The 15,610-nt window shown below is 51.3% G+C and overlaps 2 protein-coding genes across 2 annotated transcripts; one reads left to right on the top strand and one right to left on the bottom strand.

The window, feature by feature from the left end:
* Positions 1–3,764: 3,764 nt before the first annotated feature.
* STING1 (stimulator of interferon response cGAMP interactor 1) lies at positions 3,765–8,391 on the top strand (the record flags this gene model as incomplete). The annotated part of the gene is given in 7 exon segments (NM_001319879.1): positions 3,765–4,455; positions 4,458–4,683; positions 4,814–4,997; positions 5,226–5,334; positions 6,203–6,441; positions 7,176–7,362; positions 7,903–8,391. Coding segments are annotated over 6 exon segments (1,136 nt in total), but the record flags the coding sequence as incomplete, so codon positions are not given.
* SMIM33 (small integral membrane protein 33) lies at positions 8,027–13,479 on the bottom strand. The gene is made up of 2 exons (XM_031449134.2): positions 12,870–13,479; positions 8,027–11,467 (listed from the first exon to the last, which is right to left on the bottom strand). Exons 1-2 carry the CDS (start codon positions 12,876–12,878, stop codon positions 11,078–11,080), a joined length of 399 nt encoding a protein of 132 aa, XP_031304994.1. The 5' UTR covers positions 12,879–13,479; the 3' UTR covers positions 8,027–11,077.
* Positions 13,480–15,610: the final 2,131 nt, after the last annotated feature.

Raw genomic sequence — 15,610 nt, 5'->3', positions numbered from 1 at the left:
ACTGGATCCCAGGTGCACCATGATAAGCTGATATTAAAATCCCCCAAATGTCCCTGCCCTAGCAGGATTCAGGGACCTTTATACATGGAAATCAGGGACCTTTAACTATGAAAGACATTGTGGAGGCAAAAGCATGGCTCTTTAGATACCGGAAGCTTTCCTATCCCATCCATGATCTGTCCCAGGCCCACGTCCACTGAACAAGTGCTTAGGGTTTATTTTCCTCCCAGAAACACTATGATAAGTTTCAGGAAGACCCGTGGAAGCCTAAATGGAGATGGAAATAGAAACGAGAGCCATCCCAGACCAGCACTTCCGGGCTATCTGGAGGGAAGAAGCAGTTACCAGGAAGTGAGGGGGAGGCCCCTGAAGCCAGCTAGCTGTGAAACAGAGTGTTGGCACTCAGCAACATTGGCCTGAGAGCAGCAGTCTATGAGCTGGGTCATCTGAAACTCGGGCCCAGCTCCCCTCTGTGGTCTTCAACTTCCTCCTTGGATGCTGGATGATTAGTCTGAAGAGCCTCAAAGACCTTGCCCAATAGCACAGCTGGTGAAGACAATTCCATCCGTGCAGCTGTTGTGACACTCCCCATTCCCTGAGGACCTGGCCACAGCCCACAAGCCTCAAACCCACTCTCGAGTACCCTTTCTTATACCACTGACCCTGTTACAGTTTGAACTGTGTCCCTCCAAAAGATATGCTTAAGTCCCAACCCCTAGTATCTGCAAATGTGACCTTGTTTGGAGACAGTCTCTTTGCAGAAGCAACTGAGTTAAAATGAGGTCATTAGGGTGGGCCCTAATCCAATGTGACTGGTATCCTTACAAGAAGAGAAAATGCCATGTGAAGACAGAGACAGGCAGAGAGAAGATCACACTGTGATGATGGAGGCAGAAGCGGTACAACAGCAAACCAGGGAATGCCTGGGGCTGCCAGAAAGTGGAAGAGGTGAGGAAAGATCCTTCTCTAGAGGCTTCGGAGGATGCATGGGCCTACGAACACCTTGATTTCAGACTTCTGGCCCCCCAAACTGTGAGAATAAATGTCTATCGTTTTAAGCCACCGAATGTGTGGTCCTTTGTCACAGCCGTCCTAGGAATCTAATGCAGGCCCCCAACATGCTTACATGCTCCAGCCACACCAGCCATTTCTGTTTCCTCCCTACAGGCCAAGCTCCTTCCCACCCCAGGATCTTTTTGTGTGCCGAATGTTCTAGATCACATTCCTCCCCAACTTCTCTCTCTTGGTCCTGCCAAATTCAGCTTAAATGTCACTCCTTTAGGGAAATCTGGACTTGGGTTTCCTAGGTTCCCCTCAGAACAGCAACAGGAATGCATTCTTCGAAGCCCTCAGCATCTCTGCAGTTAATTAATTACTTGTACAGTGATGCGGTGTCCATTGCCCCTGCCCAGCTGTAGGTGTCATGACCACAGGGCCTGGCATGACACCTTCACCAGCACTGTCCCTGACACACAGCAGGAAGTCAATACACACCTGTGTGGACTGCGTGCGCAAAAGGTGTGCCATAAATCCTGGCCTGGCATTTGAAGGCCTAGACGGTAAGGCCTCTGCTACCTCAGTGGCCTTCTCTGCAGTCAGACTTGGCCCCGAACCCTCCAGCCTCCTGATGGCCTCCCTGCCTCCCTGGCCTCTCTCATTCCTCTCAATCAGACCACATTTTACTCTTCCTGAATGACCTGACCCTCATGCCTCCTGCAAGGTCTCCTTCAGAGCAGGTTCAAACTCAGGGAAAAGAGCCTAGAGCAGCAGCAGGCAGCAGACAGCAAGGAGACCCCAAAGCAGAGGCAACGTGAGGATTTTTTCTCTTCACAGCATACCCTAAGTATCAAACAACAAATCCATGGTCAGTTAACTCAAAAAGAAACTGTAGGAAACATAATGAGCAAAGAGGGGAAATATCCTAAAAATCACCCATATTTCCACTATACAGAGTAATCATTGTTAGCATTTTGTCTTATATCATATAGCCTTCCACATCTTTCTTCATGCAATGTATAATCCTTAAAATACAATTATACTGTTTTGTACTCTGCTTTTTTCCAATAAGAAACATATATTAAGCATATTTAAAAGTCAATAAATACAAAATTACATCATCATTTTTAGTGGCTATCCAAAATTCTATGGTAAGATGAACCACGATTTTAGGTAACCAGTCTCCTATTGTCAGACATTTAGTTTTCAGTTTTTCTCTGGTGTAAACAACACTGTCACAAACATCTGAAAAATGGGCATCTTTGTTGCCTTGTCTGATTATTTCTTGCTGAAGGAGTCCCAGAAGTGGATTGCTAGGTCTATGATTATGTGTTTTTTAAGGCTTCTGATGCATAATGCCAACCTGACCTATAAAATAGTCCTCCTCCAGGAGAAGGGGGCAGAGATGAAGACCAGGTTCAGGGGAAATGATGACCAGTGTGGAGCAGCGGAACTGGCAGGGGTGGTGGTGCTGGACACTGGGCAGGACACTGGAGGCTGGAGGCTGCTTGGCACAGCGGGACCTTGGGGTAGGCGTGGGGCTGCCCACTCCAGGAGGACTCTACTCAGCCCTTTTCTTTGGCAACCTTGACTTTCTTTGGTTTTGAGGCAGCTGAGCCCTTGCCACCAGAGGGGGCCCCTTGGTGCGCCAGTATTAGGGGAGAGAAAGTACAGGGAATTCCCTTTATTTTTAGTGAATTATTTTTAAAAATGCGAGCGTTTTCAGGAAGCCTCCTTGCTTCTGAGAGGCCAGTGGCATCCACGAACGTGGTGTGTCTCCTTGTGTCTGGTTGTGACATGGGGAAGGGTTTAGACAAGGACCCTCTGGCCCAGACACAAATGGATGCATGCTGCTCTGTGGCTGCCACCCCAGTCCCACTCCCAGGCCTGCCCTCTCCTCGTATCCAATCATCTTACCAGTCTGCCAGGGAGCGGCCAGAGACACTCCCCACCCCACCCCAGGGAAAAATGCAGGCATGAAACTTGATCCTGGCACCGCAGCCCACCCCTTTCCAGGAAATCAAGCCACAGAACTAGCTGGGCTTTGGAGCAACCCACCTGGCTTCATGTCCCCATGCCTTCATTCACTAGCCATGGGACTGGGGTAAGTTAATTCACCTCACTGAGCCTCAGATTATCCATCTGTACAATGAGGATAGTATTGGACCCACCTAGATTAAGTGAAACAATATATGTAATACTTGGCATAACGTCTGGAGCATGGTAAACACATTATTATTATCATTATTATTATCATCATTATCCACACAACTGCCTTTTTGGCTGGAAGCACCACATTCTCTCAGAGAAGTAACAAGCGTTGCCACTTCCTGTGGAGAACTAGAAACCCCGCTCTTCTGCAGGCCTTCTGCTCGCACAAAGCTTTTTACTCAAAGGCTGTTGTTACAGGAAATAACTGTTCATTTTCCCCGCCTCCGGCCTGATATTGCAGTCTTCAGAAAAAGGAGATCTGCATCTGGAAATCAGAATAAACCAATCAGGCGGGGCAGCACGGTGCAGTGTGTGTGCTTAGCTGGGTGCGTGAAATCCCGCGTGGGTGTTAGAGTGTGTTTGGTTGTGGGGGCGTGAGGAGAAGCTGATGTTCAGGGTTGTGGCTGCAGGGGGTGTGAGGGAGTTTCTGAAACCCTTGGTTTGGAGGGTAGCAGTGGGCAACAGAAAGGGGGCCTTCTCAAGCTGTCTCCCTCACCCCCAGACATGGGCGGGGCTCACCAGGGCCTTGGTAGGAGGGTTCTTCCTCCCTCCCTGAGGGGCAGGAAATAACCTTCTCCCCAGCTAGCACTCTGAACTGTGGTCTGGTGAGATTCCAGGGCTAGAGGGTTGTGGAGAAAGCGTCAATTGTTTTTAAACTTTCATTTTTAGGCTGCACCCTGAGAGGCCATTGTGCTGGGCCTTCTCTCCCTGTCGTCTTCTAGAAACAACCTGTGGTCTGGGATACAGAAGGTAAGATCAGGAGCTGCCCAGCCAGAGCTCCAAGGCTGAGGCCCCTGCGACAGAGAGGTAGGTGCCCTGCCCCCACCCTCTGCATTGTGGTTTTCAGCTTTGCTGACTAAGGTCCTTCTTGGGGTGGATTGTGGGGAGATGGAAGCCCCGGGCCCCAAGGGTCCCCTGGTGGGTAGTACCTCACAGAACACTTTCAGGTCTGGGTCTGGGATAGTCTTCGTCTTCTTTCTTCACCACATTTGCTGTCTCACTGGGGTTGGGTGAGGTGTGTATGTGGGGCACCTTCATTTCTTTCTCCATCAGTTCTGTTTTCAACAATTCTCTGCCGGGTGTGAGTTCTGGGATGATGTATGCCCAGTCTGTCCACTAGAGGTGTCTCCAAGTCCAGGCTCTGGGTATGTCTGGGCACTAGGGAAACACAGAGCTAGGGGAAGTACCTCAGTCCTGGAACGGTATGAGAGTGAGGAGAGCACAACAGTGGATTTCTTGGTACCCACAGATGCTCCACTCCAGCCTGCATCCATCCATCCCACAGCCCAGGGGTCACAGAGCCCAGAAGGCAGCCTTAGTCCTGCTAGGTGCCTGCCTGGTGGTACTATGGGGACTGGGGGAGCTGCCAGACTACACTCTCCAGTGGCTGGTGTTCCACCTGGCCTCCCAGCAGATGGGACTGTTGTTCAAGGGGGTCTGCAGTCTGGCCGAGGAGCTATACCACGTCCACTCCAGGTGACTCCCAGCAGTACCCATGGCGATTAGGCACCCAACATGTCTCACTCCCTCAACCCTCAGCCTTGCCCCTCCTTGAATCTCTGTGGCTAAGGAGGGCTGGGATCCTGGCCTTGGCTGTCAACTGCAGGTACCAGGGCAGTTCGTGGAAGGCTGTGCGGGCCTGCCTGGGCTGCCCCATCCGCTGCGGGGCCCTGCTGCTGCTGTCCTGCTATTTCTACTTCTCCCTCCCAAACACAACTGGCCTGCCCTTCACTTGGATGTTTGCCCTCCTGGGCATCTCACAGGCACTAAACATCCTTCTGGGCCTCCAGGTATGACACAGTGGGAGGTGGAGGGTCCTCAAGGGGAGGGCGTGGCTAGTGTGATCTGGTCTTAGCTCAGTACTGGAAGTGGGACTAGTTTAGAGGTGGGGCCTATGATGTTCTGGGGTCAGCAGTGGCAGAAAAGGAAGCCAGCTGGCAGCAAGTTGGGAAATCTTAGAGGAGGCGGGCTCTGGTTGTCCTTCCTGGAGGCCCCCAGCCCCACCCCGCTATCTTCAGGGCCTGGCCCCGGCTGAGGTCTCTGCGCTCTGTGAAACAAGGAACTTCAACGTGGCCCATGGGCTGGCCTGGTCATACTATATTGGATACCTGCGACTGATCCTGCCAGGTGGGCCATCCTCTCTGCCCCCATTTCCAGATCTGCAAGACAGACAGTAAAACATACAACCTCTTTCCAAAACTCGCTGTATTTTTGAAAGCATTTTCATGTCTAACAAATCAGTTGATTCCCAAAGCAATCCTGTAGGCGTGAAGGTTATTATGATACCTGGTTTATAGAAAGAAATTTTGGGCTTAGATTCATTAAGTAACTTGTCCAAAGTCACCCACGAATTCTTTTAAATATTCATGCTTTGTACCCTTCATGTGCATTTTCTCTTTTAATTCACACACTGTGAGGAAGGGATAATCATCAAGCCTGTTTTAGAGATAAGAAAATCACTGTTCTGAGAGATAAAATGACTTGTCCAAAGTCACACAGTTTAATGAGAGGAGACAGGATTTGAACTCAGGTCTGTCTAGAGCGTGGACCCTTGACTACCCCACTGGGAGCCCATGGGTCATGTCTCATTCCCCTGACTTGCCAGCCAAGGCTGTTTCTCCCATATCTTATCGCCGCCTCCCATTGATCCCAGGGCTTCTACTAGAGGCCTAGATCAGTGTACCTGGGGTTGCTGGGAATGTCACCTCCTAGGGCTTTGCCTCCTCTCAGAGCCCTGAAGGCTGTGGTAGGAAGGCGTGGGGCTGACAGAAGTCTGGACAAAGGACAAGTGATGGGAGGAAGTGAGGGGGGTAGGTGGAGAGGTGGGAGGGTTACCAGACATTCTGCCCCTCCTGGCCTCCTGGCAAAGCGAGTGAATTGGCCCCTTGGTTGTCTTGCACCCACACATTGAGGGAACCGATGACCTGGGCCTCTGTCCTGGACTGGGTGGAAGACAGGGTTAGTGGGAATGACTTCTTGGGCCTTTCCACCCCAGGGCTCCAGGCCCGGATCCAGACTTACAACCGGTTCCACAACAACGTGATCCGGGGCCCAGGGAGCCACCGGCTGCACATCCTCTTCCCGTTGGACTGTGGGGTGCCTGATGACCTAAGTGTGGCTGACCCCAACATTCGCTTCCTGAACGAGCTGCCTCAGCAAAGTGCTGACCGTGCCGGCATCAAGGGTCGGGTTTACACCAACAGCGTCTATGAGCTTCTGGAGAACGGGCAGCAGGTGAGCATGCAGGCAAGTGGGTACTGCTGGGAGGAATCAGGCCCAGAGACCAGAATTCTGGGCCCTGGCCAAGCACTGGTAAAAATTCACTGCCCTTCTCTGAGCCTCAGTTTCTCCAGTTGGTCCCAGGGCTGGGCAAGATTGAGCTCTGATGATAATGATAATTAACGCTTATTGAGTACTTACTGTGTTCTCGGTGCTTCATCTGACCCCCTCATTGAATCCTCAGTACCACCCTGCTGGGTAGGGACTGTTATGATCCTGACTTTACAGAAGAGAAAACTGAAACTCAGAGAACCAGCAAGAAAGTGGACTATTTCAACCTGAGTATACCATGTTCTTGACAGTAAAGCTGCCCTAGATGAAGGCTATGAGGATTCTGACATCCATGTGGATGTCTGAAGGATTTCACATGGGTTGGGGGGAACTCAGCCAGGGTTGAACTCCAGAGTCCAGTCCCCAGACTTGACTTCCAGCTGGTGGAGTTGACAGCCTAGCTCAGTGGGCCTTGCCCTGGGAATCTTAGGAGGATCTTGGAAGGGTAAATTGAACACAGCCCTGGCCCTAATTTCAGGAGTTGGGTGTCAGAGACAAAGGCCAACTAGAAAGCACAGACCTCCATCAGGTGGCCACCTCCCAGGACTCCATCTCTACAGACTGAGCAGTGGCACTGGGGTACATAGCCTATCTGCCTGGTCCCTGGTTGAGTCTGGTCTTCCTCTTACCTCCTCCAGGCAGGCATCTGTATCCTGGAGTATGCCACCCCCTTGCAGACCCTGTTTGCCATGTCACAGCATGGCCAAGCTGGCTTTAGCCGGGAGGATCGTCTTGAGCAAGCCAAACTTTTCTGCCGGACGCTGGAAGACATCCTGGCAGATGCCCCCGCGTCTCAGAACAACTGCCGCCTCATTGTCTACCAGGGTGAGGGGTTGATAGGCTGGAGAAGAGTCAGGGGTCGCAGGGGTCTCCCAGGGGGTCAGAAAGAGATATGGCAGAACCATGCCCTGGGCCTTCCCAAGTGGTCCAGGCATTCAAGCCCTGCCTCTTCTCCTCTGGGAGAGGGGATACTTGATTGCTTTCTAAGATCTTTGGCTATGTGTCCTGGGTGGAGGGTGAAGAGGTGGGCTCTAGGGGCCCTCACTTTATCTAGGGATCCCAGAAGAAGCAGAAGAGCCACAGGCCAGGAGCCAACTTCCTTGCTGTGTGACCTCAGGCAGGTCCCTGCCCCTGTCTGAGCATCACCTCTAAAAGCAAGAGGGTGGAATTCTCTTATCTCTAAAATCACTTCTAGCTCTAGGTTTTCATGAAACTCTAGCCCTAATGGCTGGGGGTGGGGAGAAGGTGCAGGGAGGTGGAGGAGAGGGAGGGCTGGAGGATGCCTAGCAAGTTGTCTGGGTGTGTCAGAGGGAGAATGTGTAAGGTTCTCATCCCCCTCGCTTACCTCCCCCATGCTTATTCCAGAACCGGCAGAGGGAAGCAGCTTCTCCCTGTCACAGGAGATTATCCAGCACCTTCGTCAGGAGGAAAGGGAGGTTACTGTGGGAAGCGCTGGGACCTCAGTGGTGCCCAATTTTTCCAGGCTGTCCCAAGAGCCTGAGCTCCTTATCAGTGGCATGGAACAGCCTCTCCCGCTCCGCACAGATGTCTTCTGAAGCCCAGGGTTACCTTGCCTGAGCCCCCAGCCATTCCCAAGACTCTGGTTTAGGGGATTTCTTCAGCAGCTGGAGGCCCAGCAGAGCCATTTCCTCCCACAGGGGGCCTCTCAGAGAAGGTCCCTGGACTTGGCATCTCAAGAAGAATCCTGTGACCTTGGGCAAATTGTTTAACCTCTCTGGGCCTCAATGTCCTCATCTATGAAATGCCTCACCTACCTCACAGGGGTGTTGTGAGGGCTACAGCTATCTGGAAGTTTTCTGTAGGCTCTAAATGCCCAGTAAACAAAAGGGATGTTCCAGGTGTCTTCCATTTGACCCTCAGACCTACTCTCCACTTCTCCCTGCCTCCCTATGGCATCAACAGGCTCCCTGGTCCTCTGGCTTCTGATCATGTTCAATCAGTGGGGAGCCCTAGTGGGGGGAGGGAGGAGAAGAAGAGGGTAAGGGTATTTATGCCCCCAGCTCCCTCCCTGCGGTATCAAGGTCACTGTGAGCTCTGCATCTCTAGACCTAAAGTTACAGCTCGAGAACCATTTCAGTAGCCCTGTTTATTTCCAGGTCTCATTAAGTGCCTCCTCCCCATGCCTCTTCAGGCCCAGCAGTGGTTACTGGCTCCTGTCTGATACTCATCCTGGAGCACTTGCTCTCCCTAGTGGTTTCCTTACACCTGCCCTTTCTAAGTGGTCCCTTTTTAAACACTCCTCAGATTACTTACAGAAGTATGCCATCTTTTTCTGGTCAGACTCTGACTGAAACAAGCAATTGGCCTTTATTATCTGCAATGTCCAAATCTGCTTGCACAGACACACTTCCTTATACCCCTCCTCATCCTAGTACAGGGTGGTGGGGTGGTCGCTAGCAATTCATTATAGATGGAGTCAACCAGTGGACAGGGCATAGAGTTGGGCAGCAACCCTCACTCCACTGCCCTTTTAGTGACCTTGTCTCCAGTGGGAGGCTTGGGAGACTGGGGGGGCGGGCTGAGCCAGCACACAAATGCCATGAGGGGTACACAGTTATGTCCTGGACAAGGGGCTGCTCAAAGAAGCAGGCCACTAAATAAATGATCCCGGATGAGAGTCCCTGGATAAGCAGAGGATGAGAGTTTGTGTGAGGTGATGGGATACACCCTGGGGACCTTGGATAACACAGCCAGCCACCTGCCATATACCTTATGCCATCACTGTCAGAACTGGGCCACTGCAACAACACTGTGGTGGCAAAATTGCCCCCATCTGGGAGGCCAGACGGCCCATTTCTGCCAGTTCCATTAATTCCACCCAGGGCTTATTTCCTCCCTCCAACTTTTGTTTTTGTCACAAATGCTCAGTATGAATTTCTGAGTGCATTACTGTGGAGAAAGACTCCACACCCGGACACACATTTGCCAGAAGGAACCCACTGCCCCCAAGGATGACAGAGACATGGGGTCCTCTCCCCCACTATGCCAGCAATTCTGCCCCTAAGGCCTGAGGATCCTCCAACATCACACCCAGAAACCAGCCCAGAATCAAGGGTCTCCCCAACATGACCATCCCCCATCCTTCCAGCACCCAAATTGGTACCCAGACTGTGAGGTCTGACAGCCCCAGGTTCAAATTCTGACTACACCATTTAGTACCTGTGTCCTCCTGGGTGTCTTGATATCCCCGATCATAAAATAGAGATAGCAGTGGCTCCTCCTCCCAAGATTGTTATGAGGAGTGAACGGTATAGTATCTGTTTGTCCAGGATGAGCCTGGAGCCCAGCATATAGCAGGCCCATAAGAAGGAGCAGCTATTAGCATTATAGCTTCCTCTTACCAGTCCCAAAGGAGGCAAGCCAGTCCTCTGCACACATTACAATCCTCATCTCTGTTCCTCTCCATCTTCTGTTATTTCCCAGCCTCCTTGACTGTGCCGAGGTCTCACCGAGGGCAATCCCCACGGTTGACTTGTTGCCCTCAGGTGTTCCCCAGTGTAAAGCACCCAGAAGTCCCCCCATAAATGTCTGTCTGTATGTTCTTGGCTTCACATAAGTGAGGTTCAAAGATGTCAGGGAAATGGGTACTTTTCCAGAGAGTCACTGGGAGGCTCGGCTCTGCCTTCCTGGCCTCCTGCACCTTCCCAACCTTCATGCCCCTCCCTTTGCAGGTCCTCTCTCCAATAGTTCCTTTCTCAAGACAGGCCCCATGGAGCTCCTTTTCCTTTTCTGTTTTCCCACCAGCTAGAAGGTTCTGGATCTGGGAAGTGCCCTGGGGTAAATTCTAGGCTGGTTTCAGCAGACTGATGCACATGGAAAATGGGAGGTAATGAGAGCCCCTCAATTACCCCCATCCCATCCTGGGAAGGCAATACAGAGTCTTGCCCCAAGATAGTGGGGACCATTCAAAAACAATTTGGAGAGATATAATTAGTGCTTGAGGCTTTTAAGAGCTTTGGAAATAATTGGCAAAGCCTGAGCCCTGGAAGCCAATGGGATGTCCCCCAGTTGATGAAGGGCAACAGATTTTCCTTCCTTTCCTGAGTCCCAGAGAAGGCAGACCCCTGGGTTCTTTGCCTTGGCTCTCCATGGTGCTCTACTGGGAGCCTCTAACATCCCTGCATAGGGGCAGGGTGGGTAGTGGAATCTTCCAAGCTGGACTCACTTTTACACCAAAAACGGGAGGAGGTTAGGGGTGGAGGAGGGAGTAGGAACTCAGAGAAAGAGGTTCAGGGGTCTGGTGATTCCTAAAGAGGAGGAATTAGCTTTGTAAGGGTAGCCTTGGGCGCTGGGAATGCCCAGAACAGCATGTTTCTGGTCAGGGCCTCAAGCCTCTTTTATTTCTCCTGTCCACATCAGGGCTTTCTCTATAAATATTCTGTTGAAAGCGAAGCTCCAGCTGGGTCTGTGTGCGCCCTTCTGAAGCTCCGATGCCTAGGTCCCAATTTGCTCTTGCCCTAATTCTCTGTCCAGTTTCTCATTCTGAGCCAGGTCAGGCCAACTTTCCAAAGTCTCCCTCCTAAAGAAACGTGACTTCATCGATGCTGAATCTAGGCCCATCTGGCACAGGGCAGGAGCCGGAGACAGGAGGTCCCTCTTGGGTGCCTTCGTGACTGTCCTGGGAGCCCAGCACTCGCCAGTGGGTGAGGTAGATGCCGCCTTCTGGCTTTGGGGATGGGGGCTCCGTGGGGAGAGTGGCATGGCCCTTGTGTAGCATTGGTCCAAAGTGGACTGCCACGATGATGCAGACTGCCAACAGGACAAAGACGGCAACAATGACGGTGAGCAGGGGCAGCCCGACTCCTTGCGGTGGTTCCCAAGCCCCCTCCAGCACCGCCGGAAGCTGCCTATGGGGCTCCTGCCCCACTGAGCTGTTCACAGCCGGAGAAAGCCAGGGATGGTGGCCAGCCTGGGAGAGAAGCGACAGAGGGAGAGGGTGACATGGGCATGTGCACACAAAGACCAAAATAGAGACAGACAGACACGCAAAGGGAACCAAGAGAGAGACAGAGAGCCTCAGGGAGAGAGAGAAAGAGGAACAAAGACCAAGAAGTAGAGAGAGAGTAAAGATACACACAGAGAGAATAGAGAGACAGAGAAACACAGAGGTAAACACACATACCAATAGAGAGAATAAAAGAAAAAGACAGAGGGGTACAGAGAGAAAGAGAAAGATACAAAGAGAAAGGGAGAGAAAAACAGACAGAAGAGAAGACAGATATAGAGGGACAAAGACAGAGGAAACAAACAGAAAGGGAGACAAAGTCATTCAGAAAAGGACAAAGAGGGGCTTCATTACAGTCTGGCATATAAAGTTTGCCCTTCCCACAAGTCCCCTCCCACTGCTCTCTCTTCCCAGGTCTCCAGCAAAATTCTTAAATAGATCCTACGCCCTGAGTTAAGAATGTTAGCACACTATGGGTGCTGTCCCACATCCTGGCCAGGGTGCAGTGAGTAGTTTTTCCTTAAAGTCCTGGAAAAGGGAGTCTGTGTTCTGCATCTTAGGTTCCCACTACTCTTTACACACATGGTAGGAGGAGTGGTGGTACTCTGAGGGGAGGAAGAGAGGAAGAGGAGGCATGAACCCCAGAGGCTTGGGGGTAAGGCAAGAGCTATGCTTCACCCCATAACCTCTCCCTCAGGATAAGGTTCAGGGTCCTGGAGGGGAGGGAGTGCCAGTGTGGATTCCTGGCTCCATCCAGGAAGGACTGAGGAGAGATGCCAGCCTCTACCACTTTCAGGGTCCCAGCGTTCTGTCAAAAGCTGAGGGTCATGATCCCTGCTTCTGTCCATCTCTACCCTGCTAAGTATCAAGTAGGGGCTGGGGGGATGGCCATTAAGGCAGCAAACCTCCAAACTATAAGCCCCAGAGCTGGCGAGATTGTCACAGGCTTAAGAAACTATCTCCTTAGTCTTCCCTTTCCCAGCTGGCCTTGAGGAGCATAACTTTGGGGTGGAGCCCCTCCCCTACCCCCGAGCCCTCAGCCTGGCTATCCCATGGGTAGGCAACTGGGGTCCAGGAAAGGCTGGCCAGGTCAAACTCACTCCCTTTAATTCCCGAGTCACACTGTGCACCCCATCTCATCCCCAACACCTGTCCCTTGGCACGTGGAAAGCCTAATATCCATCTCCCCACCCCTGCTTGAAAGTCTGAGGCTCCCTGGGGCCCAGGCCACAGAGCTCCCAGGGCAGGGGGTGGGGAAGCAGCTCCGGATGTATAGGGGAAAAGGGAAGCATAGGCTGGTGAAAGGCTTGGGGCCTCTGTGGGGTGTCACACCAGCCTGGCAGGAGAGGGTGAGCCGAGAGTCTACCTGGTGCATTGTCCAGCCTGGCAGCAGGGTCCCTGGGGACTGGCGGCCAGCAGGCAAAGGAGAGCCTACCACCCCAGCTCGGTCCCTACCCGGAGCTGCCACGTCTATGGGGTTTACAGGGCACACACCCTCTGCACACACACCCTCACTGCTCTCCCCCGTGCTTTCACTTCCGTGAACATCTGGACTACCCTGGGCCCAACCCTTAACTCTGATAGTGCTTTAATCTGACTCCTCAGCACCTCCTTTCACACGCCCTGCCAGCCTGTCCCTCCTCCACCAGATCCCAGACACGTGGCCAGGGCCCTCCCCCAACCCTCCCCCTACCAGAACTTGCCGGCTCTCCATCCCAACTGATTTCCTGAAGTTATGCTTCAATTTTTTTAAATGCAGTTTCTCAAACACACTGAAAAGTGTAGACTATAATATACTAAATCCCTCTGGCCCAACCACCAGCTCTGTTCATCTCAATAATTTGTCACATTTACTTCAAAAACAGAACTGAAACATTACAAATAAAACAAAACCCCCACTCTGTGACCTCTCCTTTCCTTCTCACCTTAGGGATAACCATCGTGTTGAATTTTATGTTTATCATTCCTACGCAAGGCATTCTTTTCTCTCTGGGTTTTTCCTCCTTTGGTTTTTTACAAATATAATTCTGTTATGTCTCTGTATTTGTGTGCAACTTCATTTGAGAATGTGTGCTTTAATGTATACAAGTCACAAAAAGTGCCCACCAGTCCCTCCTCTCTCTAGAGACAGATTATAATGGCTAATTTTTGGTCCCAACTAACTCCATGGGACCAGCCACCCCTGATTCTGTCCCTTGCTGTGCATGCACCACCCTCTATTCCAGTCTGTAGGCCAGGAGACCCCTCCCAGGAACTCCCCTTACCCAGTGATTTGATCCAAGGAGGCAAGATATAGACCCCTGATTCCTTGTCTCTCAGCCAAGCTGCTACTCACTCTGACATTTAGGGACCCCACTCAGACTTCCAAGCTCCCTTAAGCCCCGGTCACTGGGTGGCTGATCTGACCTGCAGGGTGAGTGAGACCAGTGGCTGGCTGGCCTTGAAGCCAGCTAGGAGGCTGTCCTTCTCCCAATGTAATCAAAGGCTCTGGTCATTCTCTACCTCCCACCTTGGTCCACTGAGACCTCAGCCAGAGGGAGTCTGGATTCTGCCACAGTCAGAGCTTCAGTCACTGCAGCTTGCCTCCTGCCTCCACAAGACATGTGTCCTATTGCTGTCACAGGAACCACCACTGGGGTTCCAGTCCCTGGGTCCAAAAGCCCAATTTCTGATCCTTCTGATTGCTAATTCTTCCCTTTTCTTCCCTCATGAATCCTGCATCTATGTCCTAAAGGACTTCTGAAAGGATAAGGGGTGGAAACTTCTGGGACCAGACTGTTGTCCCAGCCTTTTCCCATTTTTCCATCTTCACCTTCACTGTCACGAGGTGCCCTTCCCCCATTCCCACCATCTGACCCTTAGCCATCTTTTAACAGCTTAGTTCAAGCATCACCTCCTCCAGGAATATATTCCTCAGCCCACTGTACTGAAGTAGCTTGCTTTCTTTTCCTTAAAGCCTATAGCAGTAGTGTTTACCACACTCCTGACGTTTGTCATGCTTTGTCTAATGTTACAAGTGTGGGGGCTCATTTTTCTTCCTAGCCTATGAACCCCATCAAGGAATACATTTTTGTGTTCCAGAGTATCACAGTGCCTGGTACTATGCAGCAGGTGGGGACAAACATTGGCTGAATAGAACTGGAACCTAAGAATCTCCCACCCCAGTTCTGTCCTTAGATCTGCAAACTTGTAAGCAAGTATCCTTCACCTGTGGTGAGGGCATTTCTGAACCATGATGAGTGTTCACTGACTCCTTCTGTCTTTTTTGGCTTTTTGTTGTCATGGAGCCTCTTAGATGGGTTCAAGGGACTAAAATCAGCAAATATCTTCTCTTATTTCACAGAGAAGAAAACCCCTGGCTTTTGAGGTTTTTATACGGGAACCAAACATGAAAAGAATCTGGGGTCCTCCCTACCATTACGCCTCCAGGCTGAAGGCCCCAACTCAGTTCTCTACTCTGGGGTTACTTCTCTTTTCCAGCTGTCCAGGAGAGGTGGAAGTGGCCCTGTTGGTCTAAAGAAGGCAAGGAGTGCCCTTCTTCGGATGTTCTGTCCCCACTGAAGGAAGCTAAAGTTAGGAGCCTGCAGAGGGAGCTGAAGGAGAGAGTTTGTGTGGACATTCTGCACAGGCTAGTGGGAGGTTGCCACATTAGGGAAGGTCTGATAGCTGGTGACTTTTGGGGCTCATCTTAAGCTCTGGCTCACTGGAGGTAAGCCAAGAGCAAGGGCTACCCATCTCAACCAGACCCTGCTTCCAGTCTTCTTATGAAAAGCTGTAGGTTTGTAAGGGGTGAAGTATTTCTTTGTTGGGTACTGAGAATGTTCTAAAGTTGATTATGGTGATGGTTACACAAGTCTGAATATACTAAAAGTCACTGAATTGTACACTTTACATGGGCAAATTGTATAGTATGTGTTTTAGTGTATTTGAGCTATACCAAAATACCATAAACTGAGTGGCTTATAAACAACAGAGATTTATTTTTCACAGTTCTGGAGATTGGGAAGTCCAAGACAAGCAGATGTGGTGTCTGGCAAGAGCCTACTTCTTGTTCACAGATGGTGCTTTCTCACTATCCTCACATGGTGAAAGGGGCAAGCTGGGGGG

Source organism: Camelus dromedarius, chromosome 3 (assembly GCF_036321535.1).
Source record: "Camelus dromedarius isolate mCamDro1 chromosome 3, mCamDro1.pat, whole genome shotgun sequence".
NCBI classification, from domain to species: domain Eukaryota; kingdom Metazoa; phylum Chordata; class Mammalia; order Artiodactyla; family Camelidae; genus Camelus; species Camelus dromedarius.
This window is presented reverse-complemented; position numbering and strand designations above follow the sequence as displayed.